The sequence below is a fragment of the Plectropomus leopardus genome, chromosome 15 (assembly GCF_008729295.1).
Source record: "Plectropomus leopardus isolate mb chromosome 15, YSFRI_Pleo_2.0, whole genome shotgun sequence".
Lineage (NCBI taxonomy): Eukaryota > Metazoa > Chordata > Actinopteri > Perciformes > Serranidae > Plectropomus > Plectropomus leopardus.
In genome coordinates, this window is record NC_056477.1 from 25,711,344 (window position 1) to 25,736,063 (window position 24,720).

At 38.9% G+C, this 24,720-nt stretch overlaps 1 protein-coding gene across 1 annotated transcript in view; it reads left to right on the forward strand.

Annotated features, from left to right (window-relative positions):
• Positions 1-24,720, forward strand: part of LOC121954616 (cilia- and flagella-associated protein 46) — a 74,226-nt gene that overhangs the window by 17,776 nt on the left and 31,730 nt on the right. The window contains exons 17-32 of the mRNA XM_042502246.1: positions 1,609-1,721; positions 4,089-4,301; positions 5,148-5,349; positions 9,189-9,338; positions 13,792-13,902; positions 15,467-15,648; positions 16,001-16,132; positions 16,250-16,415; positions 18,436-18,508; positions 19,406-19,541; positions 19,651-19,834; positions 20,740-20,893; positions 21,664-21,887; positions 22,027-22,149; positions 23,581-23,742; positions 24,351-24,499. Of these exons, the coding sequence (XP_042358180.1) occupies positions 1,609-1,721; positions 4,089-4,301; positions 5,148-5,349; positions 9,189-9,338; positions 13,792-13,902; positions 15,467-15,648; positions 16,001-16,132; positions 16,250-16,415; positions 18,436-18,508; positions 19,406-19,541; positions 19,651-19,834; positions 20,740-20,893; positions 21,664-21,887; positions 22,027-22,149; positions 23,581-23,742; positions 24,351-24,499 (2,474 nt within the window). The remainder of the gene's footprint in view (positions 1-1,608; positions 1,722-4,088; positions 4,302-5,147; positions 5,350-9,188; positions 9,339-13,791; positions 13,903-15,466; positions 15,649-16,000; positions 16,133-16,249; positions 16,416-18,435; positions 18,509-19,405; positions 19,542-19,650; positions 19,835-20,739; positions 20,894-21,663; positions 21,888-22,026; positions 22,150-23,580; positions 23,743-24,350; positions 24,500-24,720) is intronic.

Consider the following 24,720-nt stretch of genomic DNA (forward strand, 5'->3'; position numbering starts at 1 on the left):
TGTCACAGCTGTCATTCATGATGGAAAATCCCCTTTTTGTATAATTTAATAACTCATTAAAACCAAACTTATCGTAAACACAAACCCTTGAACAAACATCAAGGTGATAAGAACTACCTTCAGTGTCAGAAACCACCTTTGGGAAAAATGTAATTGGTGTGTACTTTGATTTTTAAGTTTAGCCTATGTCCATTTACTGGAGGGGCCGGGCATTATGCCCTATACTACAGCCAGACACCAGGGGGCAATCCAGATGGAAAAGTTTGGGGCAGTTGTCATGTTGTCCATCTTTATATACAGTCTATGGTTACCACAGTCTATGAGTTAATTCCACCCCTAGCTCCTACACAGCTCCAGCCTCTCTTTCAAATATGGTCACTTCTGACTCCAAAAATCCAAGATAGCATTGGGAAAAATGACAAATTTGAGGCTTTAAAACAGGAGTCCATAATCAATTGGTGCATGCATGAATTGTTTCCTTTTCAGCGTTTGAATGGAAGACTGTAATGGTTAAATCTGAATACAATGGATGGCATTTGCTGAAGAAAATGACAACCATAGATAAAAAAAAAACAAGGTTTGGTAGAATGAAAATCTTAAAAAATTATAACCAAGGGGGCATTACGACACATACAATGACTGGTGGATCTTCAAGGACCACAAACACATTTACTGGTTATTATCACAGCAGCCAGTTACACTCAATTTATCTTTCTCTTATTCGGCAGATCAGACACAAAACTCCCAGCTGTTTTGACTTTTCTTGTGTCCCTTTTCAGTTGATGCTAATGTGCATAATTTACCAAAAGCAGTCGAAAGACTACAGTCACATTTTCTGGTCTACCAGCATTTTATTTCAAACTTTTTGGGTTCAGATGCAGATGTGTTGTACTGAGGTGTTCATATTCACAAAAACTACTCTATCTTAGATCATAGGAATATTCTATTTGATTTCTTCATCTTGAACTCTACTTTTGAAATATGAGATGAGGAACAAAGAGCAGCTCGCAGTCGTAAACATGCATTATGGGATTTATAACAAGCCTGTGAGGTAGGTGCTGATTGGTTGGAGTCAGAGATTGTTGTGCTGGTTTTATGAGCTTGTCTTATTGTGTAATCCCACTTCCCATCAAGCCTGCAGCACCAAGTCTTTATTAAGTCCATAGAGATGTTAACTTGACAGCACTTTGAAGAAAATGGAGACAACTATCCATAGCAACTGCATGACCTTGTCAAAACCAACTCACACTGTAGCCTCTATGCTTGCTCCTCTCATGTTCTCTCTCTTTGTTCCATGACGCGTGGGTATTCTTTTTTTTCTGAACTGGGTCATAATTCATTAATTTAAAAGCTACCTACCTCTCAGTCTGATGATGAAGACAGGTTCCTCTTGTCTTACCTGAATTGTCCGCCACTGGAGTAAAATGCTCACCAGTCACTTCTTTTTCTTTGATCTACCGTGGCTAAGCTTTAACGGCTGTAGAGAAACTGTCATTCGTATAGCGTGAGGTCTTCTCTTCTCCTTCTATTATGAAGTTATCAGAACAGGAAGTCAACGTTAATATTCTCTTTTGAAGTTGAGAAATGAATGTATTCTGTTTTGCTCAGGCCACCGTCCAAAAGCTGCTAACAGAGGGAGTGCAGCTTAACAGCCCTGCAGTCCCCACAATGGAAAGTAAGCTGTGTGTGTCTGAAGAGGATCCACAATGGGTTGTTTACAGGTAGAAACATAACATCCATGCACACATGCATCATAAAACTAGATTCTTTCATCTGTATCATATGTCTTTTGTCTTTCGTTATGTGTCTGCTTTATTATTTGCATATCACAGATTTAATTTATTCTCCATTCATTTTAAGTCCAAATCTGTAACATTATAAACGTTTACACTGTGCCACATCATGGTCATAACATGACCATTCCAATAAATTTATGTTGTATTTGTAATTATTAATAGCCATAGCAGCAGTATAAGCAATGAACAAGACCTCAGGAAACATTCTTCTAGAACATACTTTAAGTAGCTTTCAGTGACCACATTTCCTCCAAGTTTTATTTACATTTATTTTATTTTGTTATTCCATATTAGTGTTCAATAACAAGTAGTTTTGACAAAGTCACAACTTAAAGATCCAGTCTGTACGACTAAGCAGATTTTCCCACACATTTATTTATTTGTGGCAGCCCGCCACAATTAAAACATCTGCCACCACGTGTTGATTTTCTCATTTTGGAGGACTTTTGGTTTGTGGTGCTGTTGGAAATTGTACACTGTTTGGTCATTTATTGTACCAGTGAAGAGCGTAATTTGGGCACAGATGGAGCAGCAGAATGCCAGAGATGGGGAAAGTGAAACATAACGGTTTATTGTGCTGGATCTAAAAGTTGGCATTTGCTCATCTCTGCAGCAGCTCCCCCTCTCGTTCATCAATCTGATCAGATCAGATTTGATCGCATTGATTGGGCAATTTTACACCCCGTGACTCAAAGTCAACAAACTGCTGCTGAGGAAAAAGAACTCATTAAGAGTTCTGCCTGTGCTGCGTTCATGGACCTGTAAAAACATCCAAATCTGGAGAGGCGACACAGAATGACACACAAAGGAAACACACAACAAAAAACAAAATGAAAAGTGTTCATAAAGTAGATCGATTAATAATCATCCACTAATGCCTCTGTGTACATTTTCATCTTTAGCTGTTCATAGTCTCTGTCGGTGTGGTTGTGAAATGTACGTGTATAAAGGGACAATTTTTTTGTACTTCAAGCTATAGTTGCTCCTTTTACACAGTTCAGGGTGGAAATATTGTGTTTGCCAAATTGGGGAACTGAGTTGTCTCGCATTACCCTACTGAAGGTTGTAACAATGCAGAAATGGTGTCTGTATAAACAGGACAGCCAGCAAGATGGGATTAGGGGTGTAACAGGTGTAATGTTTTGACGATGTGTTATGCCTGCGACCCATAGTGGAGTTTTTAAAAGTAGCTGTTCTAGCTAACTCATAGAAGAAGAACAGCAACTGTAAATGTCAGTTAATTGGGAAACAATGAGATTCAGGAGATCCTAACCCTCATAGCAGAAGACGAGATAAGTCACCATATAATAGCGATGGTAAATGATTATTATTGCCATGTTATGCCATTTATATTTTTCACAAGCGCTGCTGAATGTTGAAGTTGTTGTGTTAGGGGTCACACCTCTTTTGATTTCGGGATGTTGGCGTGCTGTCCAAAATGACACACTGGAGCGGAATGATGCCTCTGTCGTTTGGTTCTGTGCAAAAATTCAGAGGAGCTTCATAGCAGCTCTAAAGTGCTATCTCTGTGTTAAAAGGGCTAATGACTCATTTAATGGGGCGGTGAGAGGTCTTTTAAGGTAAATGCATTTGCATAAGTCATTAGTGATGAAGAAAGGCAGTGGTAGGAGTGACACAGTCTCTTTAAACTATACAAAACCATTCATTAAAAAAGGTTTTGTTTCCTTATCTCTTAAACCAAAATTGTACACCAGATCTGAAACCATCCCCGCACCAATTACACAGCTTAAACAAGGCTTTAAACATCATCAGTGATGTGATTATCTGTTTCAAAGACCAAGATGTTGTAGATATACACACCAAAGCTCCAGGATCACACATAGTCTTAACAGCCTATAATCTTTATTGAATTGACAAGACCTGACTTATCACATTAAGCAGTGCACCTCTACGCTTTGCCTGAAATTTGCCTGAAGTTTACCTCCAGCACAATGTAACATAATCCGAGCTGAGAGCTATCACTGTGCATCCAGGTGCTCTAACAAATTGGTGTTGAACGCCTCATTAGACATAACTTGTTTGACATTGCTAAGGTGGGGTTCCACTCTCCCTTGTGCATGACGCAGAAAAAAACGTCAGCAAATGGAATTATTCATGTAAAAATCCTATGCATAAGTTGAAACAAGCAACTTTTTCATAATTCATGAACTTTTTCACCCTTGATTAATTGCTCACTTGAGACAACAGAAATCTCTCTGTCTCCCTGACACATAACCACAACTTTCTGTCTCCCTTTCCAACTCTCCACTGTAACTCTCCACACTCACCCAGAAACTGGATCCAGGCTCTTTCTGCCTACGCCACCTCCAACTTCTTGCAGGCAGCGGAGCTTGGAGCAGAGATCAGAGAGCCGTGGGTGATAACAAATGCAGCCATTTACTTGTGGAACTACAGTAGCCACTTGTTGGAAGCTGGAGAGTACCAACGCCTGCTTCCTACCTTCCAAAGTCTGATGGCGATTATCCAAAAGACAGAGTTCACTGGGTAGGCCAGGTCCTAAAATAAGCATTGGTTTTTCTTACAGGGTATTTAGACAGAATAGTTCGGGTGTTTAGCCTGGAGTTCTTGCAAAGTTTAATCCAGTCCAAACTGCTCCACCGACAATAAATAAAAGACCAATTTTTTGCAGTTGCTGTTTTGAATTTTATCATACATCAGTGTGTATTTGTAAACATATCTGAACCACAGTAAAATACAATAATATGTTTGATATAAACTAATTTGCAAAATGTCATTTCAAGAAACATGGCTGTTTTTAGACTGATGACTGTACGTTTTTTTTAAATTACTCACAGAGTTTTGAAAGCATTTCATCAGCCCAGTCATGTACTCAACCCTCAGTGGACGTCTGTGCAAACATAGTCTCTCAGTTCAGGTGAAACTTGAAAATGATTGCATTTTCACCTGATAACAGCAATATGTACACTTGTCCTTAGAAAATCATTTTAGGCATGGTCAAAGTTGACTTCTGAAAAATGTTTGTTAATTTATTCTCTGTGGCGCTGTAGCTCACTCACAGAAAAAAACGAGCGGTTTATGCTCTGCTCTTATTTTTGGCTATGGAAAGAAGCAGTGAGTGTTCATAAAAACAGACCAAACTGTCCTTGGGCATAGAAATAATTATGTGAATGTTGGGATTCAGTGATATCCTCATGTAATGATGTAGCTAAGGAAACATACATTTTGCCGTCCAAATTTGCGGTAAGGGTTTTTACTTTCAGGAAGAACTAAACTATAAAAACAAAAATGTTTGGCCTCCAAGCCCAACTTTCAGTTGTTGTTTTTCCAGATAATGTCAGTCTGGAGCATTCTTTGTATTGCATTTCTTAGGAATCGTGCTCTATTTGTGCTGCTGTGTGATGCCGTGGCCCGGGGGATGATCCAGCCTCTGTGTGGACCAGACAGCGTCAAGCCAGCCACGTCAGGAGACAAGGGCAAAAACAGACCTGAGAAGGGGATGGAGAAGGCTGCCAGTGCGCATGGGGTTTTCTTAGACCCTGCTGCCCTTCAGGATGTCCGCAAGGCATCAGAGGTACATCAGTGTGTGTGTAATGTTTGGGTTAACAACCACTTATACCAACTCGCGTGTCTCCGTCACTAACACAGTGTTTCTCCCACATTCATTTATTTGTGGCAGCCAGCCACAATTATTCTATTTTTGGAGCTGAATCGTTCATTAGGAGCACTATTGGAACACTCTGTTTTTCCATATGCACCACACTCTTGGAAGGCAGTGCGTACTCTGGGCTCAGATGGAGCAGCAGAACATCAGTTCCAGTGAAAGTGAAACAATTGTTCATTGTGATGAGTCTACTTCAGCAGTTACTGTGATCAGCAACTGATCTAATCGACAGATCAATTATCCACACCGTGATTCAAACTCCCCAAAGTGCCACTTATGAAAAAAGACCTTATGATGAGCTTTCCCTGCACTGTATTCACAGACCTGCAAAAACATCCAAATTTAGAGAGGGGACACAGAATGACAAAAATAAAAAGACACACGCAAGACTAAAAATGAAATACACAACACGGGCTCTGAAACCTGCCTTTGTTTTTTTTTGTGCATAAAATTCCCTCTGACACCACATATTTTTTTTACAAAATTATAACCAAAGTTTGATACAAACTTCCTATGTCACAATGCATTTGCATAAAAGCTGCACACATCACTATACATTTGCATCAAAATGCCCTCTCTTAGCATACATTTAAATTAAAACTCCCTACATCACCATTCATTTGCAAAGCAATTAATTATGTCACCATATTTGCATAAAGATTAAAAAAAAGAAAAAGACAGAAAACTACTTACAGGGCAACTATCTGGTAAGACTCCAGTGGTAATTGCAGTCACTAATTCTGTCCAAAACTTCTGTAAAAGATAAGAAATAATCAGCCCTAAAGGACTGATAAGGTACACAGGGTTTTGAAACCTCTAAGTGTTATGTAACATGAAATCATGACATCTCAGAAACTTGCCTTTCTGGGATGTCACAAGGTAAAATAAAACATGTAGTTTGAAATTTGTTGACTGGTTGTGTTTTGTTGAAGCAAACATGATTGACCCTTTGTCAAATCTCTCCCAGACTGATTGGGGTGTTTTGAGCCGGCCGGGCATTTCTTTCAGTTTCTGATCTTCCCACTGTGAAAACAATGTCTGAAAATCCAGCATTCAAAGCTTTAGACTCTGAAAAGAACTGAAAGGAGTGTGTTGAGACTGTGAAAGGAGTGTGTGTATAATCTCTGAATGGAGTTTGCTGAATCTTTGCAAGACGTGTTCAGAAACTCAAAATTTAATCTTTTGTAGAGATACATATGAAACAGTTTACACACTGTCAATTGTTTGACACTTTAAAATTCCATATTTACTTTTTCAAACAACAGTTTAAACCGGGGGGTCAAACTCATTTAGTCCATGGGTCCAATACAGCCGATTTTGTCTTTATTGAGCCAGACCTGTAAAGCTCCTGCATAACCTAGAATAACAACACCCCCAAATTTATATTTTTCCTTCTCTTCTAGTGTGAGAAAATTCATTTTGAGAATGTTAATCCATTTACAAAAGATAATGAAAAGCTTGAGATTTCTTAAGAAAAATAAGCACAATTTCAACAGTACGTGTTGTTTTTTTAACATTCAGTCAGTCAACAACTCACCGTCACCACATGTGCATTTTTCCAGACATGTCCACTCCTGTGTAGTAATGCTGGTATCACCACTCCAAACTAAACTGGAAGCTATGACAAAGACTGCTTATAAATGCGTGTCCCCTCTAAATTCGGAGGTCCATTAAGACAGTGCAGGTGGAGCAGCAGTTTGTGACTTGTGGGGGGGATAATCCGTCTGTTGATCTGTTTAAAGCTAATCTGATTGATAAATTTAAGGAGTAGCTGCTGTGATTTAATGCAAAGTTTTAGACCTAGCAGAATGAATAGTTAAGTTTCACTTTGAATGTGTCAGTTGTTCTGCTGCTCCATCTGTGCCCAGAGTACACTTTGTGCTCTGAGACGTGCAATGCATTACTGAATGGTCTCTCAACAGCCATCCTGATGAACGGTCCAGCTACAAAAAGAGAAAATCAGTATGTGGTGGCAGATGTTTTAATCATGGCAGGACGCCACAGATAAATGTGTGGGAACCTTGCTTACAAACATTCAAATCAAACATTATGGCAGTTCTTCAGCAACGAGATTCCACCAATATTTTAGTTATTTCATTTTCATTTTAAGGTAGAAATCTGATACAGATTCTTTTGTACTTAAGTTGCTGATAGGTAATATGTTGCACAATTTTCAATATCTTTAAAAATGACAAAAACAATTATTCCTTGTATTTTCAGAGAACTGTATTCTTTTCATGGTGGAAAGCCTCTGAAGCAGCATTTTACATGAAGTAGACTCACTGTTAAACTTGCTCCTAAAACCTGACACCTCCTTGCTTTTACAAGTGCTTCAGTGTGAGGGTTTGACACCCCTACTTTAAACCATCACAGCTTGGATTCAACCTCCCAAATGTTCTGTCTTAAATTTATGATTTATGCAAACGATCATACGGATACTGACCCATTTTATAGGAAAAATGGGATGCCTTTTTTCATGATATTTCAGAGCTATCAAACGTTATGTCCTTCCATCACTATTCATTTGCAATGCAATTAATCAAGTCACCAAATAAAAAAAAAGCTTATAAAGACAGAGACACTGGAGTCTATCTTTTAAGACTCCAGTGGTAATTGTCCGGCCACTAATTATGTCCAAAACTTCTGCAGATTTTTTGGACAGAAGTTTCATGTTATTTTGGAGCTATCAAACTTTATGTCATCCTTTATGAAATGTGGCTGGAAGTAAGTTTCTTGTAAAATGATCCTCTGGATTGTGCTGCATGTGAGCCTTCAAGTAGACTATTTTTATACCAAAAAGCTAATGTGGTTCAACAACAGACAATGCAGTGAAAAAAAGCTATTTTGCATGTGTTGAGGCTTAACACTCAGGGCGACAAAGTATCATGAACAGACATCCTTTTTATACAATGATACGTTGTGTTTGTATCTGTATTTAATCTGTATCTATGAGGCCTCTCAGGAAACACTGGTTTCTCCTGGATAAGATGTCACAACAGATGTATCATGACAGATGTAAGAGCAGCACAGGTGAAAAGTTGAAGCACTCTCAGGGCACATTTTGTTATCTAGTTCATCCTTTGACACACAGGACTCATCCAACCCTGCAAACACGCACATACATTCACACTTACATGTAGCTTCCATGACAGTGAAGTCTGATGTCTGTGTTCTCTGACTGTGCTGCAGTTGCCAATTAAACCCAGTATCCTTTCTCCTTTTCTATTCAAAGGATCCACCATGAATATCAGCTCTAACTCCAGATGAAAGGCATTTTATCAGTGAATTATTAATTAAATTTCATCGTGACTGTTTCCTTTTTGAAGGAAAGATAAAAAATGATCCGTTGCAATGCATTTTTTATAAATAGTCGACAGTACAGCAGGGTCAGATACAGTGTCTGACTTGAACAAAGTCTTACTGATATCACAGTCTTTAGTATACGTCTGTAGTGTCTGCAGCTGACAGGCTGGCACAGGGCCTTGGGCGAGAGAAAGTCCAGGGTCTGCAGAATCTTAGATACGTATCGTGGTATTTGATAGACACTTTGATACACATTAACGTATTTTTAATAGATTTTAAGATTATGCAAAATCCTGACTATGCTGATGTCATGTACCACTTATTGAACTTCTCAGACCTCCAGTACTGTGCTATGCATAGAAATAGATTTCTGTTATTTCTGTCGTACCAGGTACTTCTAGCTGAGAGAATGCAAACTCATTGTTTTTTTCTACCCTTCCTCCTAGCTGTGCGACTATGCCCTCAGCATTTCCACCTGCAGCATCCCAGGGGAGACCGTCCCCATTGCTGCGAGGAAACAGGTGGTGGCCACATGGGTGCAGGTCAAGAGGCTCCTGCAACAGCAGATTGGGTCAAAGATGGACATCAGAGATGAGGTAATGTTCTCTGTGTCAGCCCAAACATGTATGTGGTATTTCATTTTTTGCTGCTAATCCATATTCAGGGTCTCATCCACATTCAAAGCACTGTTCATTACACTGTACTCCAGGTTTGGGTTGAAACAGCTTTTCACAAATCATTAATTAGTTTGAACTTTAAGTCCTTCCCATGTTCTCAGTAACTATAGTTTTACTTACTCAGGTTGAACCATTAACATGTAAGAAATGTCGTAGCTAGTAAATACTAAAGTCCCAGTGAAACAGACATTAAAGTAATTTTTGCTTCTGTGATGCATTTCCCAGCAAAATGGAATTTTGGGGGGGGGGGGGTGTACAAGAGGGATTTAAATCAAATCCCTCACATTTGATTGGCCAGCTAAAAAGTGGGCAGGCTTAGAGTTAAGTGTGATAAGGTGGCACAGCAAAGTGTGATGCTGAGCAGACTGTTGGCTCCACACACACACAAACATACACACACACACACACACACACACACACACACACACACACACCTCCCTTGCTGTTAGATCGAAAGGAGGACACGGGAGACATGAATGACTTACCTCAGCCACACTAGCTGTGTTTACATGCACACTTTTTCTCAATCTGATTGAAGATTTTGGGCAAACTGTTGAGATGGGATGTCCTCTAATGATGTGGTGTTGGATGCACTGACGCATGTAAATGGAGCAGCTGTGTGACGTGCAAAAAATATGAATATAGTAACATGACAGGGCTGCCAACTGTCACACTGAACATGAGGCACACGCAATTGACACTTTTCACGCACTTTAACGCCACAATTGCATATTTTTGCAGTGAAAATAAATATTGGTTAACTTCTGACAGCAGCACAGCGCTCCCTTCCTCTCCTGTAACTCACACACTCCACCTGGGCAGGAGCAAGTGAGTTACTATGGTTACGTGGCTGCTCAAGCCCCTCGAGCGTCCTGTCTGGATGGATATTTATCGTCTGTTCAGTGCAGTTTTTGCTGTTGTTTTGATGCTCTTAATCAGCATGATACAAACTCTCGCTGTGGTCCGCTTCTGCTTAGAGGACGATCGTTTGGAGAAACCTCTGTCGTAACGTCCCCTTACGTTAGGATAGAGCATGCGCAGAATGAATGCAGCCAGAGATGAATCAGCTTCATTGTTTACATGATACCAATTGTAACTTGAATTGGTTTGGGCCTGTTTAAGCTGATTGAGGATCATGTTAAATCTGTTTAGAGTTTTCAACCCATTCTTATTAGATGTCTAGGCTCCATGTAAATGTACTTACTGTTTTGGAAATAGAAACAAAGTTTTTTTTGCCCACTCATATCCAAACACACATCTTTTTCTGTCTTTCATATTGCTCTGTTAGCTACCTACTACAATGCAAGCGGTGAAGTGCACTCTTATATGACCAGTGTGGCTAGCTCGTTGTCCAAGGTTTTATTTGAGTGGATGAACCTTTGTAAACACCCCTGAGTGCAGATTGAGTCATCAGACAATTGAAACCATACACTTTGTTTTCCATAAAGAGAAAAGACAAGGATATTAATGATATAACGATAATGATTTTATTTTTGGCATATTTTAGGCACATAAACAAGTGGTAAATGACCAACAGCATCACAAGCTTGGATAACCTCAGAAATTATTTACATCACTAATAAACAGCTTTTCTGAAGTTTCAGGTCAGATATGTTGACTGTACTCTATAACCTCTTTTATTCTTCACTCTAAAAGGGTAATACTGTGTAGCTGCAAGCTTAGTTTTTGTCGATTCAGTTAGCTACAGAACAGTTACATCAGGCAGTTAAGAGTTACAACTTTCTTTACATAAGAAGTAATTTCTGTGATGCAACATGTTTTAATTCAGTGAAACTTCACTGAGTAAACACTGCAGTTAGACTAAGTTAGAACTCACAAACAGCTGGTGCAACCGGCTTTAGGGGTCAGCAACCTTTATTCAACAGATGACTCAATTTACAAAGATGAAGACATGTGGTGTGCCTGTGGCATTTGTTTAAGCACATATAATTCATTTTCAGTTTATACACTAATAGTTATTAACACTGTTATGAGGAGTTTGAGTGATTGTAATAATGACAGAGACTTAGGCCTGTCTTTGCACAGAATCCCCTCTTTCAGTTATACATGCACACATAGAAAGTCATGTTGTGATGAATTCTCCTAGAAGTAAAATGCAAGCTGGGCTTACCAATTAATGCGATCCCTGTCCCAGCCTTTCACTTCTCAGTCGTGCTATGTCGGGTCTGCACTTTCAGCTTCACATATGCCTCTTAATGGCCTGCTGTCAACCAACTGCGAGATGGATTCAGTACAGTCTTGAAGTGTAAAAAGGTCTGACACATGTAGGTGGATCTGAATACAGAGATTAATGCAAACGCCTCCTCCTTCAAAGAAGCCTTGAAGTCCGTGTCCTACGTGCAAAATGCCGCTTTACACTTGACGTTCCATACATCACATGATTTTAGAAGTTTGATGTAGTACAAACCTGGAGTTTTTGTGCAAGAGTTGTGTGAAAAGTAAAGAAGCAGAAATAGTTAAAAGTTTTAGTGCATTGCATCGCTGCATGTGCAGTTTTAGAACAGTCTGCAGAAGTGCATCAAAACAGTGGAAGAAAACCATAGACTGTAAAAACAATGGACTTCAGTCACTGGTTTGTGGACTTTCATTTTCAAGCCTTGAGTCCAGCATTTAAGTGGTCGCCATTTTGGAATTTTGAGTCAGTGGTTACCCACTGAGTCCACTGTTTTGGCTCTGACTGACAAGTCAAGGACACTATTGGCAGACACCCTGTTGCTCAAAGCTGCGCACCCTTGATTATGCGTAATGTAAATAGGCAACTAAAAATGTACCCCCATTATCTATCATGAAGGGGAGAGTTAGCCATATGGACCAACACTTTTTTTTGTACCAGGCTGTAAACATGGTAATTTCTGTTGTAAAGTTTGCCAGCTTCAAGTTGCCATTTGAGGAACTGCAGTTTCTGGCACTTCTGCGTCGACTTCATTTTTCAGCCCCAGAAGTTGCTATTTGAGAAAATCTACCAGAATTCATTTTAAAAAACAGCAACATATTGAACGGCATATTTTAAGGATATTTCGCATTATATATAATACATAGCAATAAGAGTACAGAATAATTAATCAACTGAAATGACTAATGAATGCACTAACTGCAGAAAGTTTGTGTAAAACAAGTGATTTGATTAGGATGAATTTTGAATATTTCTTGTGAATACTGCATCAGAGTTGAACATTCCTGATGGCAACATTTTATTGATTAGCTCTCTGTTTTTATGTATGTTTTCTTTTTTTGATAATCAAAGATCATATGTACTTAATTGACTTGTTTTTTGAAAAAAACCAAAACAAAACAAAACAATGATGTCCTCTTCTCAGTGCTTGGCTATTCCTAGTCCTGTTAGCCCTTTGATTTTTTCAACTGAGTACTTTTCTAAAGCTGGATGAGAACATTTTGCAGTGTGAAGGCTCTGTGAATAACCTTATGCCTTTACTTTGAGATATTTTTATGTCTTGGATAATATTCTAAACTTAAATAAGACAGTTTCATTTAGTTTTCTCTGTAAAATGAAGGAAAGGCTGAGCCTATTGTATTTTTTTTTTAAATTTCTTACACCCTTTAATATCAAAAAGTCCTTGCGACCCTCTCATGAAAAAAAAGGCTGCTTTGAAACCTTTTTATTGCACAATATGTAAAATGTAAAGGAGGTTGAGACAATTGCATAGCTCAATGTCATAACATAATCATGTCACATTCATAATGTATTCTGTATTATGGGCTTATCACAGTTCCTCTATAATGTTCTCATAGTATCGTAGGCTGATGATGCTTGACATTTTTATTAGTCTTTTTGATGTGGTAGGCGTTACCTCCGCCATATCCTTTTTACAGCATTGTATCTGCAGGTCTCTGATCATCTGTGGATGTCATATTCGCTGATTGTATGGCTTTACTGTGGGACGGAAATGTGGGCAAAGTGCTCATAACAATTTGCCAGTTAAACAGACTGTTTGATTAGTCACCATAATCCTACGACCATTTGTCAGCCAAGAATTTTCCTGCCCTAGATTAGTCCCCTCAGCCTGGTGTGTTTTGAGTCACGGCTAAATGAGGTTTGTTTCTTGCAGTGCAAATTAAGAAATGCAGTGTTAACATAAATGAGGTTTTATCTCTTATCTCAATAAATCATTCATCAAGTCATTTCCCGCACAAAAGCAAGTCATACATTATCGACGAGGTTATCTCTGTGCTATTTGGGACACATACGTTATGACAATACTGCAGGTCCATGTATTATTTATAAACAAATAGTAATACATGTATGTGTCTTTTCTATAATTGGACTTAGGGAAGTGGTGTGTATTCAGCAAAGGACTGCGTTGCTCAGTATGCATTGTTTTCCTTCCTACAGAGTGAGAATGAGGAAGTGTCGGCAATGACGCGCGTGCTGGTCGGAGTGGAGATGCTCCGGTGCAATAGGAGCCCAGGGCATATGGAGTTCTCTGTTCCCAGTCTCTCCACAGTATGTACTTCTCTGTTCATGTTTTCCTACAGTAACTGTTGCCCAGATGGTAACAACAGATGCTTAGATGGCCCATGAGCCCTCAGACCCAGTCTGCATCTCATCATGAGTCAATATCTTCAAAATAGTGTAGCTGCCTTGATCATCACGCTTTGGTCAGATCTGAAAATTTCCTTGACACGAGATGTGTTGTGACAATCTGTGGAGAATCCCTCTCCATGACACTTTGGCCCTCTGGCCTTTTTTCACACTGATATCATCTCTCACTCTGTCTCTCGTCTGTCCATCTCTCCTCAGCTCTCATTCTCTGTTCAATCGTTCCTCTTCTACATACTGCTCATCCCCTCCTTCTATCCGCTCTTCCCATTTTACCATCACTTTCTACTAGGGGTGGGACAAAATATAGATATTGCGATATATTTCAAGACTTCCTCTTGCAATATGCTGGCGCTAAATATCGATATTTTCTTTAAGGCACACAAGCATTCTTAAGATCCATAACATTAAGCCTGTTACTACTTTGACCTACCAGTCTTACTACTTTATGGTTCCACTTGGTAGCGCTTCAAATCAAATCAAATTAATTTTGGTAAAAGTGAACGTAAGAGGAAGATGAGGAAAAAGAAGAAGGAAAACCAAAAACTCACAGAGCAGAAAATAGCAAAGAGCATCAGAAAACAAGACTGTGGCTGCATCCCAAGTCTCCTCCCGAGCCACACTGCCTGAGTGAACGGTGCATGTCAGCTATGTCAGCTATTTCACATTTGAATGGTACCACAAGTCCTGGAAAAGTTGCAGTCAGTTTGTGTAAGAGACACTATGCTAAGACTATGCACTTTGTTGCGTGCTGTTTCATCTCAGTTGTCAAATTCTGTGAAACTGACACCTCAGTGCAGTGAATAAGTGCATAATTACAGCTTTTTGCCCTTTGAAAGCTTAGTCACAGATATTGTGATGTATCATAGATGAGTTGTCTTGCAACATATCAATTATCTCAGAATCGCGGTATTGGGATAGTATAGTTATTATGGGCTTAGTACTGTGATAGTATCGTATTGTTGGTTAGGGTGGGGTTAGAGGTTAGTTACCCTGTGATTCCCATCCCTAGTCCCTACCCCATTTTCTTATTTTTTTCCCTCATTTTCCTTTTTCATTTCCACTTCCCCTTAATCATTGTCCTTCCAATCTTTCATTTTCTGTCTACCTCCTCGTTGCACTCCATATGCTACCGCCCTCTTCATCACTCATTACCTCCTACTTTTGCCTTACACCTTCACTCCTTGCTATTCCATTTTCCCATGCTTTACATTTTTTACTCTACCACTCTGCTTACTGCCTGTCTTTTCTCACGCCAATCCTTATCTAATTTCTGTCCCTTTCTTTTTTGCCTATCCCCCTTTTCACTTGTGTTACTTAATCCCCCTCACACGTTGTTTTCATTCCCTCCCTGCTTATCCTCTCTCCTCTCATTTTTGTCTCTCACTCATCCCCTCCCTCCTCCTTTCTACCTCACCACCTCCATTTTCCTCCCCTCCCCTCCCCTCCTCTCTTCCCTCACCTAAAGCTGGTAAGCAAGGCGTCTGAATGCAGCTGGACGGACACCGTGGTGGAGTTGCAGGTGTGGTGCCAGCTGGCTGCCTTCTGCCACGATGCCAACGACCACAGCTTGGTGTTGTGCTGCACCAAGAGCGCTCTGCAGCTGGAGGAGGCAGCAGCGAAGAGCCTCAACACCATGCCCTTTGTTTTGTGAGTTCAGTTGGCTGATTACAGTTTAAGTAAACAATAAGAGAATTTTTAAATTGTCCTGGTAGATCTTTTTTCTTATTTCTTAAAAATTGACAAAAAAGACCGCACTACATGAGTGTGTGTTGTGCTATGGAGATTTTTGCTTCCAAACTTCTCTGAGGAGCAAGTGACACCTTGTGCATATTAGAGAGTATTGCAGTGGAATCTACAAGCATTGCTTTCCATTTCTCTACATGGAGTCACACAGTTTTGAATATACAGAGTTTGAGGTTATTTTAGGGCATGTCAGTTTCACATTTTGATGAATTGATTGACTTTGATTGATAGCTAATACATTTCCTCATGTCTCTAGGTATGGCCCGACTGCTGTGAATGAGATGCTGAGCATCGCTGCTTGTTTCAGGGGTTTAAGTTTAGTCCATGAGTCCAGTGGTGATCTACACTCTTACAGAGAGGCTTTAAAGGTGCTTCTGTCCAGTGTCAGGTGCTGTTGACAGTCAGTTTATGTATTGCATTGGGCATCTACAAACAAGTTAAAAAAAAATCTCTTAATCCCAACATTTTTACCCTTTGTTTGTTTGCTATCTTTTTGTGTTTATAGCTATGCAGAAAAGGCTGAGAATCCAGCACTGTGTGTCACAGCTGCAAGGCATTACTGGAACACCTGTCTCCCCCTGACACAGACTCCTGAGGAAAGATGGCAGCTCCGTGAGCCCCTGGAGAGGATCCTGATTGCTCTGGTTCATACTAACAAGAAGCATGCCAATGTATGGACCCATCTTCAGCCATTATTACACATTCCTATAAGACATATAAATTCAGTCATTTTTTTGTGTAGGTGTCATGTGTAGGCAGAAGCCAGACTATTGGAATTTTTTAATGATACTCAGCTCTAGAGCTGTAACTCATGTTTATTTTCATAGGTGATTAATCCGTTGATTATTAATTCAATTAACCAATTCTTTGTTTGGTCCATAAAATGTCAGAAAGTAGTAAAAAGTGATCCCCAGTGTTTGCAAGAGCCCAAGATCACATCAAATGTCTTGTTTTGCCCACAACCCAAAGATATTCACTTTACTGTCACAGAGGAGTATATAAACCAGAAAATACTCACATTTAATATGCTTCAATCATAAAATGTTGGCTTTTTTTTCTGTAAAAATTGCCCAAAGCACATAATCAATGTATCTAAATAGTTTACAGTTAATTGATTCATTTTTGCATCTCCACTTCAGGTCTTGTGTGATTTTCATAAATCCTCCTCTAGTGTGAGCAAAGCAGTACTAAGCAAAACTAAATCATTTAAAGGTATGTCTGTGATGTCTGGACTCTCCCGGGGCCTTCATCAGGCAAATGACCATCATGATAATAACTAATGTACTGTATATGTATAGGCACAGAACTAATGACATATTTTGAAGTCACATTCAAGTAATAAGTCAAAACTATATATACATGAAAAATGGAATAGTTTCACAAAAATTGCAGAAATTGCAAAATGTGTGACAGCTTTAAAATGAGAGATACAGCATTTTCCAGAGCAGTTATTGGGGGCTTTAATCCAGTGTGCAGATACTCTCTATTTTCCTTCACTGAATCTGTTATTCTGCACCTGGCTTTAATATGGGACAGCAAGCAGCTACCTTTTTACATTCCGTCATGTTTAACAACTAAGCATTATTAGTGGTGCTACCTAAGTCATAAACTGGAGCAATAAAACAGCTCAGCAACAAGGGAAACCACAAAAACACAGTCTGCTCCTCTGTTATGGGAGCTGTCCCACTCCCTTCCCAGCCCCAGCAACAGATAACTCTCCAACACTCTCAATTTTTAATCTTGCCCACTGCTGACAGGACAAAAGTTCCGCCAAAAAAGTTGGAGAAACAACATGAGCAGTAAGTGAACAAAACAAGAACTGAATGACAGCCAAACTGACTTGTCATGTTCTGCTATTTTTAAGACTGTTTTGGAGCATTTTATGTTTTTATTTTGATAGTGGAGAGTGACAGGATATGTGGGGAAAGGGAGGAGGGGAATGACATCAATGGAACTGTGGACTTGTTGCTCATGGCATTTGCACCCATGTGGTATGCGCCTTAACCACTCAGCTATGAGGTGGCCCATGTTTTGTTACTGTTTAACAACTTTAGTTTGGTTGTTGCAAAACTGAGTAAAATAGGCTGCAGAATGCTCAAACTTGCTTTCGTCATCTTTAATTGATGATAGAATTGAAATATTTTCTTGAGGGTGCTACAGGGGAGACGTGAGAAAACATCTCCCCAGTGCTGCCTGTGGACAGCACTCCAGCCAGGGGGATAAACACTTGTTCAAATGCAAAATAACTTCAAATCCATAATTAAAAGCAGCTCACAGTGTGTGAGAATTCAGAATGATGTTCATCTTTGGTGTTCTTTCCAACTTGAATTTGTTCAGCAGTGCTGACACCTACAATAAACACAGAGGAGAAAAAAAGTTATCCCATACAGCTGCATCTTGTCTTAACAGGCTTGATGTGATTGGTTTTTTTTTTCTGTGTTGGAAGTGTGAAGATCAAAAACTATTACCTCAACCGGATGAATGAAAGCAGCCACGTTACAGGCTCGGGGTGTGGAAAGGGATTTACGGATAAGGGGGCAGGTTGATGTATAGGGCAAGGTCAGATAGCAATCTATCTTACACTGTACCTCTGTGAGCTTTAAATACAAGCAACCATCCACCAATACCTGCAACACTCTCCTCTCACCCTTGTAGCAACTTTAAGTATTAATCCTTTCCCTTTTTTTCCAGAAACAGGGCAAGGTGAAAGGCCTGCAGACCTTGACAGCATTGCCTCTTGGGAGCTCCAAACATGAAGCAACAGGTGAGTGCTAAAAATGCTTCCTGCTTTGAATCTGATTGGTTTCCATAGACCATGAAAAGTAAAGGATGTAGCTGCATATTTGCCATGATGTTAACCCATTGGTTTGTGGACTTACTTTTTGAAGACTCGAGTTTGGCATCTTGGCCGTAGCCATGTTGGAATTTTGTTTGGTTAGAACTGTGTTCTAAACAAACAAGTTGGTTAGAACTGTGAATTTCCGGCTATGGTTGACTGAGATTATACTAATGCTTATTGTCACTAATATTTGACTCATAACAGGGTCTTTTAGTACAAACAAACACTGAACAACATTTTTTTAGGCGACCAAAATGTCATAATAAACTTTTATGAACTGAAGCCACAATGAACTATCAACAGCTATATCTGCACTATGGTTACATTATCTTACCAACACTGTCGTGGTAGCAACTTGGAGATGGACGACATTCAGAGCGGCCACACACTTAATTATGTATAACTTTAAGCTTTAACATAATAAACATTTAAACATAGTTGTATTAAACCTTTTTTTTATTTATTTTCTTTACAAGGCTGTAAACATGTTTATTTCTGCTGCAAAATTGGACATGTTAACATTGGGGGCTGTGAGGATTGACTTCTGGAGTCAGCCTAAGTGGCCATTTAAGAAACTGCAGTTTTTCAGCACTAGAGGTTGCCACTTATTCGTCTTCTATGTACCTGTATACCATAAATAAATCATGGAACAAAAAAAAAAAAAAGCTATTCATTCCATGATACACAACTAAGCTTTGGCACCTATTTTGATGGGCTGTTTTTGACAGCTGAATTACCTTATGAGTACACACTTACTTACATTAGATTACAGATCATTCACGTAAATATGCATTTCTGTGAATCGATGTGCCTTTTGAATAGATGAGGAGGACCTCGCCCTGAGAGCAGCAATTTACAGTTTCCTGCTCTACATCCACATTGATAAAACAGACTGGAAAAGTGCTCTGCAGCTGCTGGACCAAGCTATTAGAGACATGCCTCGCACCACACACCGGCTGTGAGTACAAAAGAAATAGTAACAGTGGGCACGCTGGGGGAAATATATCAGAGGAACTGGAGAGGAAGACAGATATAAAAAAATCCTTTTGTCCTCTGTGTTTTATCAGACCCCTGCTGAAACACCGAATATTGATAAAAGCACGACTGGGGGAAAATGTACTGATGGACCTGCAGAAGTTACAGGGCGAAGGAGAGCAGTGCTGTTCATTAATGTGGCACCAGGTGGCACGGTGTGCTGGCAGTGTAACCCAACAGCTCACCTGCTACCAGAAATCCATCACCTCTCTGTTGGTAATACCCCTGTTCTTGCACTATTTTTACATCATTGTCCAAACTGAATACATCAGCAGATTCATGCAGAGAGATCATGTTGGAGTATGTCATGGAGTTCATCATTTTGATTTCTGTGCAGCATTTTTTACTGAGCAATAGCTTAATATTTCTAGCAAAGTCACTAGCTCCATCATGTGGAGCCTCCATGTCATTGCGACTTCGTTTCTCAGTGAACCTTGCTGTGGCATAAAGGAGGAGAGAACCTCGGGGCTAGAACAGGGAAAAGAATAAGAAAAAATAAATTAAGTAAAAATAAATATAAATAAATAATATGAATATAAAAATAATATATATGCAAAAATAAATAAATTTTAAAAATATGTAAATAATTATATACAGAAATAAATGAATAAAAAATATGAAAAAAGAAAATGCTTATAATAATTATTTTGTATATTTTAGTATTATTTATAATTCAATGTATATGTTTATATTCTCATTTATTCCTCATTTATTTATTTTATATTTTTACATTTTTGTTTTTACTGCTTTATTCTTTATCTCTCTTTACATTTCCACATTCTAAATTTACATATTTCTTCTTTTATTTATTTCCCTTTACATTGTCATTTTTTTTATAAATGTACTTATTTCTTCTTATATTAATTTCTCTCTCTTTTTACGTGTTTATTTTCATATTCTTTTACAGTTATTTTTTTTTAATTGCGCTCCTATGATTCCATAGTTTAGAGTTAGGGTTTGGATGAAATACATCCATCATACCATCCAAAGGCGTCACTTTATCCCAGTTACATAAAAGAATATTTCCCGTCAACTTTGAATCAAAGGCTAAAAAAGAAAAAAATTAAACATCTAAAATGTTTTTCATTGACTTTTGTGTTTGTGTTGCTATTTGTGAACAGAGTGTTGAGACTCAGTGGCGTAAGGTCAGCCTTCTGCTGGAGTTTGGAGAGTGGCTGTACTGTCACAACTTCCCCAAAGTTGATGCCCAAAGCCAAGTTCAGTGGGCCATAGACATCCTCCTACACTCAGAAACTGAAGAGACAGAAGGTGCAGGTACATTTCATTCTCATCTTATTACTTGTATCATGACACAAGTGTGTTAAAAGTTCATGTGTTTGTTATGCTAATGCATACTTTAAAATCTAGAGGAAAAGTAAACAGATTTTGATAATTCCTCTTGAGGGATGCTTGTCGTCATGAAACAGACACCTCAGGGGTCTGTTGCCATGTGGGTTCAATTTGAGTGTGTTGTTTCACATGAACACATGTGCCTGCGCACTTTTATGGAATTCCCTGAAGTTTTCCACTGTTAGTCTAAGGGGTATACAGTACCATCTGAACTGTCTGATCTAAAAAAGAGCCACCGTTTTTGATAACTGCATCAGCAGTGGAATTCAGTGTTTGTTCTTTCAATTGTTAGCCTGTATAAACATTAAACCAAGCAGATATTGTTCAGAGAAAAATGAACTGACCAAACAAAGACACAGATATCTCAACATCCCATGTGGGAACCCAGCGAGAATAACACAGCAATATTTAAAAGACGGCTGTGAGAAGTGTTTTTAGTCTCCTACTATGAGCCCCATTAACTATTCCCCGAGAGACAAACTGAACGTTCAAACAAAAGAAAAAGTGGAAACTCATTTCAGAGCTATGTGCCTCTGTATTATAGGCTTTATTTGTAAACTCCTTACCCTAAATCTTTTGTTAAAAGTAATTTAAGTGTTGCTGTTCAGTTATACTTACAAATTATTTTACACACCTGTCTTGTCTCATGTTAAACTCTTTGTTACAGTAAATGTTTTATGTTATCTTTACTCTAGAGGATGAGTCCAAAAAAAGGGGTTTGAGCTCAGAGAAATGTGAGTCCCTGGTGGGAATCCAGGGTTTGTTAGCGACACAAAGTTTGTCGAATCTTAAGGAGGTGCGACGCCTTGATGGCTTAGTCCGTGCGCACACTCTGCTCGCTGTCATGGCTGACAGAACCTCACCTGAGCACCAGCTGAACCTGCTCAGAGCCTACACCTTTGTTCTTCAAACATGGCAGGTAGGTTCTGCATCTTTATCACACACATCGTCTTGTCGCTCAGCTTTGACAGTGTGGATCAGGCCGTTTTCTTAAATTGCAAGTTTTACTATTTATTTAAGTTGAAATGTGAGTCTGTTTGCGGTGTTTGGTCCTCCAGGTGTCCATGGCAGTGTGTAGTGAGATTACCAATGAGATGGCAAAGAGCCAGCCTCCCCAGCCTCCTCCCTCTGCAGGATCCAAAAAAGGCAAAGATAAGGGCAAAGGCAAAAAAGTGAAAGATGTAAGTCTTTGTTTTTTCATTTGGACCCTCAGATCTTACAATTTTAGAATTTTTGAATCAGTAGGGTGTGTAACATAGACTACTAGGTATTTACTTTTAAAGAATAATGCACTTACTTACGTTGTCAATAACTGTCTGCTATTATTCCCTTTCTATTTTCTGTCAGTTTGATAAAAAGGAACAATGCTTTGAAATGCTGTCGTATGACCTTTTATTTATACTTGTGGAAATTAAGCTAGGGAGATACCACATAATACCTCATACTTGGGCACAGGAACACCATACCTTTATGGTATAAAGCAAAAAACCAAGAACATTCAAAACTTCTCCAGTCAAATGATACCTGTATTTAATCTTGTTTTTTTTTTAAACAGATCTAGAAAAAATTATTTTACTCTCAGCTGATCATATCAAGCATTAATTGTGATGTATGACTGGCCCACTACAGCAGCAGCTACAACCACGCAGTCTGTGGTGTGGTAAAAACCATGGAATTTCACAATCTCAACATCCAGACCTGGAAAAGTCATTGAATTCATGAAAATTATTTGAAGTTTTGTTAAGTCATGAAATTTTGTTATGAGGAATGAAATTGTTACAGTAATCTTTTGTGGATAACCTTCAAGTAACGTAACATAAAAGGAGATTTAATCTTTCAAATTGTCACTGTTTCGTAGCTCTCACATGTATGGATGTGCAAACATTTTGTTTATCATCACATATGTTTCTATTTTCTCCCAGCATTCTGCCTCTCCCTCCATGTATGATTTTCAATCAGATATGTTTGAAAACCACTGTGCAATTATGGCAAAATAAAATACATTAAATTAAATTAAATCAAATTAATACATTTTGTCTATACTGCTTGTGGTGGCTGAAAGCTTTTTATGCAACTGAATGCTTCTATTCTCATGATGGTATTAAATGAAGTAGAAAAAAAAATCAAATAAAGTTTTCTGTCTGTATTGGTATCGCTATATACAGTAGTTACTGGTATTGGTAATAGTATCATAATTTTCTAAAAGATACTGGGCCTTACCGATAGTACATGACACATAACTTAAAAAATGTGCTTACTGACATATATTACGTGATGCATTAGGAATATTCTTGGCGGGGTGCCCGGTGACTCGGTGGATAGAGCATGTGCCCCATGTACAGAGGCTGTGTCCTTGCTGCACTGGCCATGGATTTGATTCCGGCCTCGGCCCTTTGCTTTATGTCACCCCTGCTCTCTATCTGCCTTTCACGCTTGACCTCTCCTATACAATTAAAGGCATGAAAAGGCCCAGAAAAAAATCTTTAAAAAAAAAAAAAAAAAGAATATTATTGACTGGTATTTACTGAACTTTGATTATATAGACTTCATTCTAAATGCTGACTGCACACTCATAATAACAACAAAATGTCTTATCTGCTTTTTTTTTCCAGCCTCCCCCTGCAGAAGAGAGACCTAAACCTGTTGTCTTGCATCCCACACTTCCCTCTACCCCAAAGGACTGGGCTGGCTTTGTCTGTCCTGACCAGGCCAGGCAGATCTTCAGAACCAACAATAACCCTCACTGTATCAACACACTCAGCATTACAAAGCAGGCAAGATTACACACCACTCCCTCACATTTCTCTCAGTGTCAGAACCATCTGCTTATGGTGTTGTCTTTGATTTCTGTTGCCAACACAGCAAGGACAATATCTGGTGTCAGTGTTCCTCTAAGAAACTGTCAATTGTTGATCAAGAGAAGGTGCATTTATTGATTTTTGAAGGTCAAATTAAGCTGTTGTAAGAGTATTCAGGAGTCAATATGTGGTCAATATGCGGCATAATTCATTTATGGATCTACCAGCACAATGGGAAGTCTGTGATGACATTGGATTTAATTGATTGGGAAATGGTAGAAACAGGTGACATCATGGGCCATTTCCTTTTCTGATAATGCTGGATCTTCCCCCTTGTTTGATAATTTTTTTTATTTCTTTATTTTTCCCTTTATTTGCTATTTTGGTCTTTCTTTGTATTTCACTATGGTTGTTAATGTTTATTTCTCCATTTCCCCTTTATTTGATGATTTTTATTTCTTCATTTTTACCTTTGTATGTTAATTTTTCTTTCTTTGTATTTTCCCTTTGTTTGTTAACATTTATTTCCCTATTTTTCGCCTGGTTGATTTTATGTCTTTATTTTTCCTTTTGTTTGGCTGCAGACTCAAAGCCTGTTTTATCTCAACCTGCTGGAAAAAGAGCTTCATTCCCTCTCACTCGACCACCTTACTCTACCCATAATGCATCTAGCTGAGACCATTGCTCATGACCTTTTGGACAGGAGGAGCCTCTCGGACCTCTATAGACTTAGGTAAGAACACTGTTAAATAAAAGCGGGAAATTCCCTAGGTTTTACACGTTAAAGTTTGTTTACAGGTCTGGGGGAGGAGTACTGAGAAAAATATTGTAGAAAACCATTGAGGCTCCAAAGGCAGCTGTGCAAAATCTGACAAACTGCCTCAAGTGATGTTACTCTAGAGCCCGCTCCTCATTTCTGCTTGAGGCTAGCAGCTTCAGGCTACTTTAGCTGCT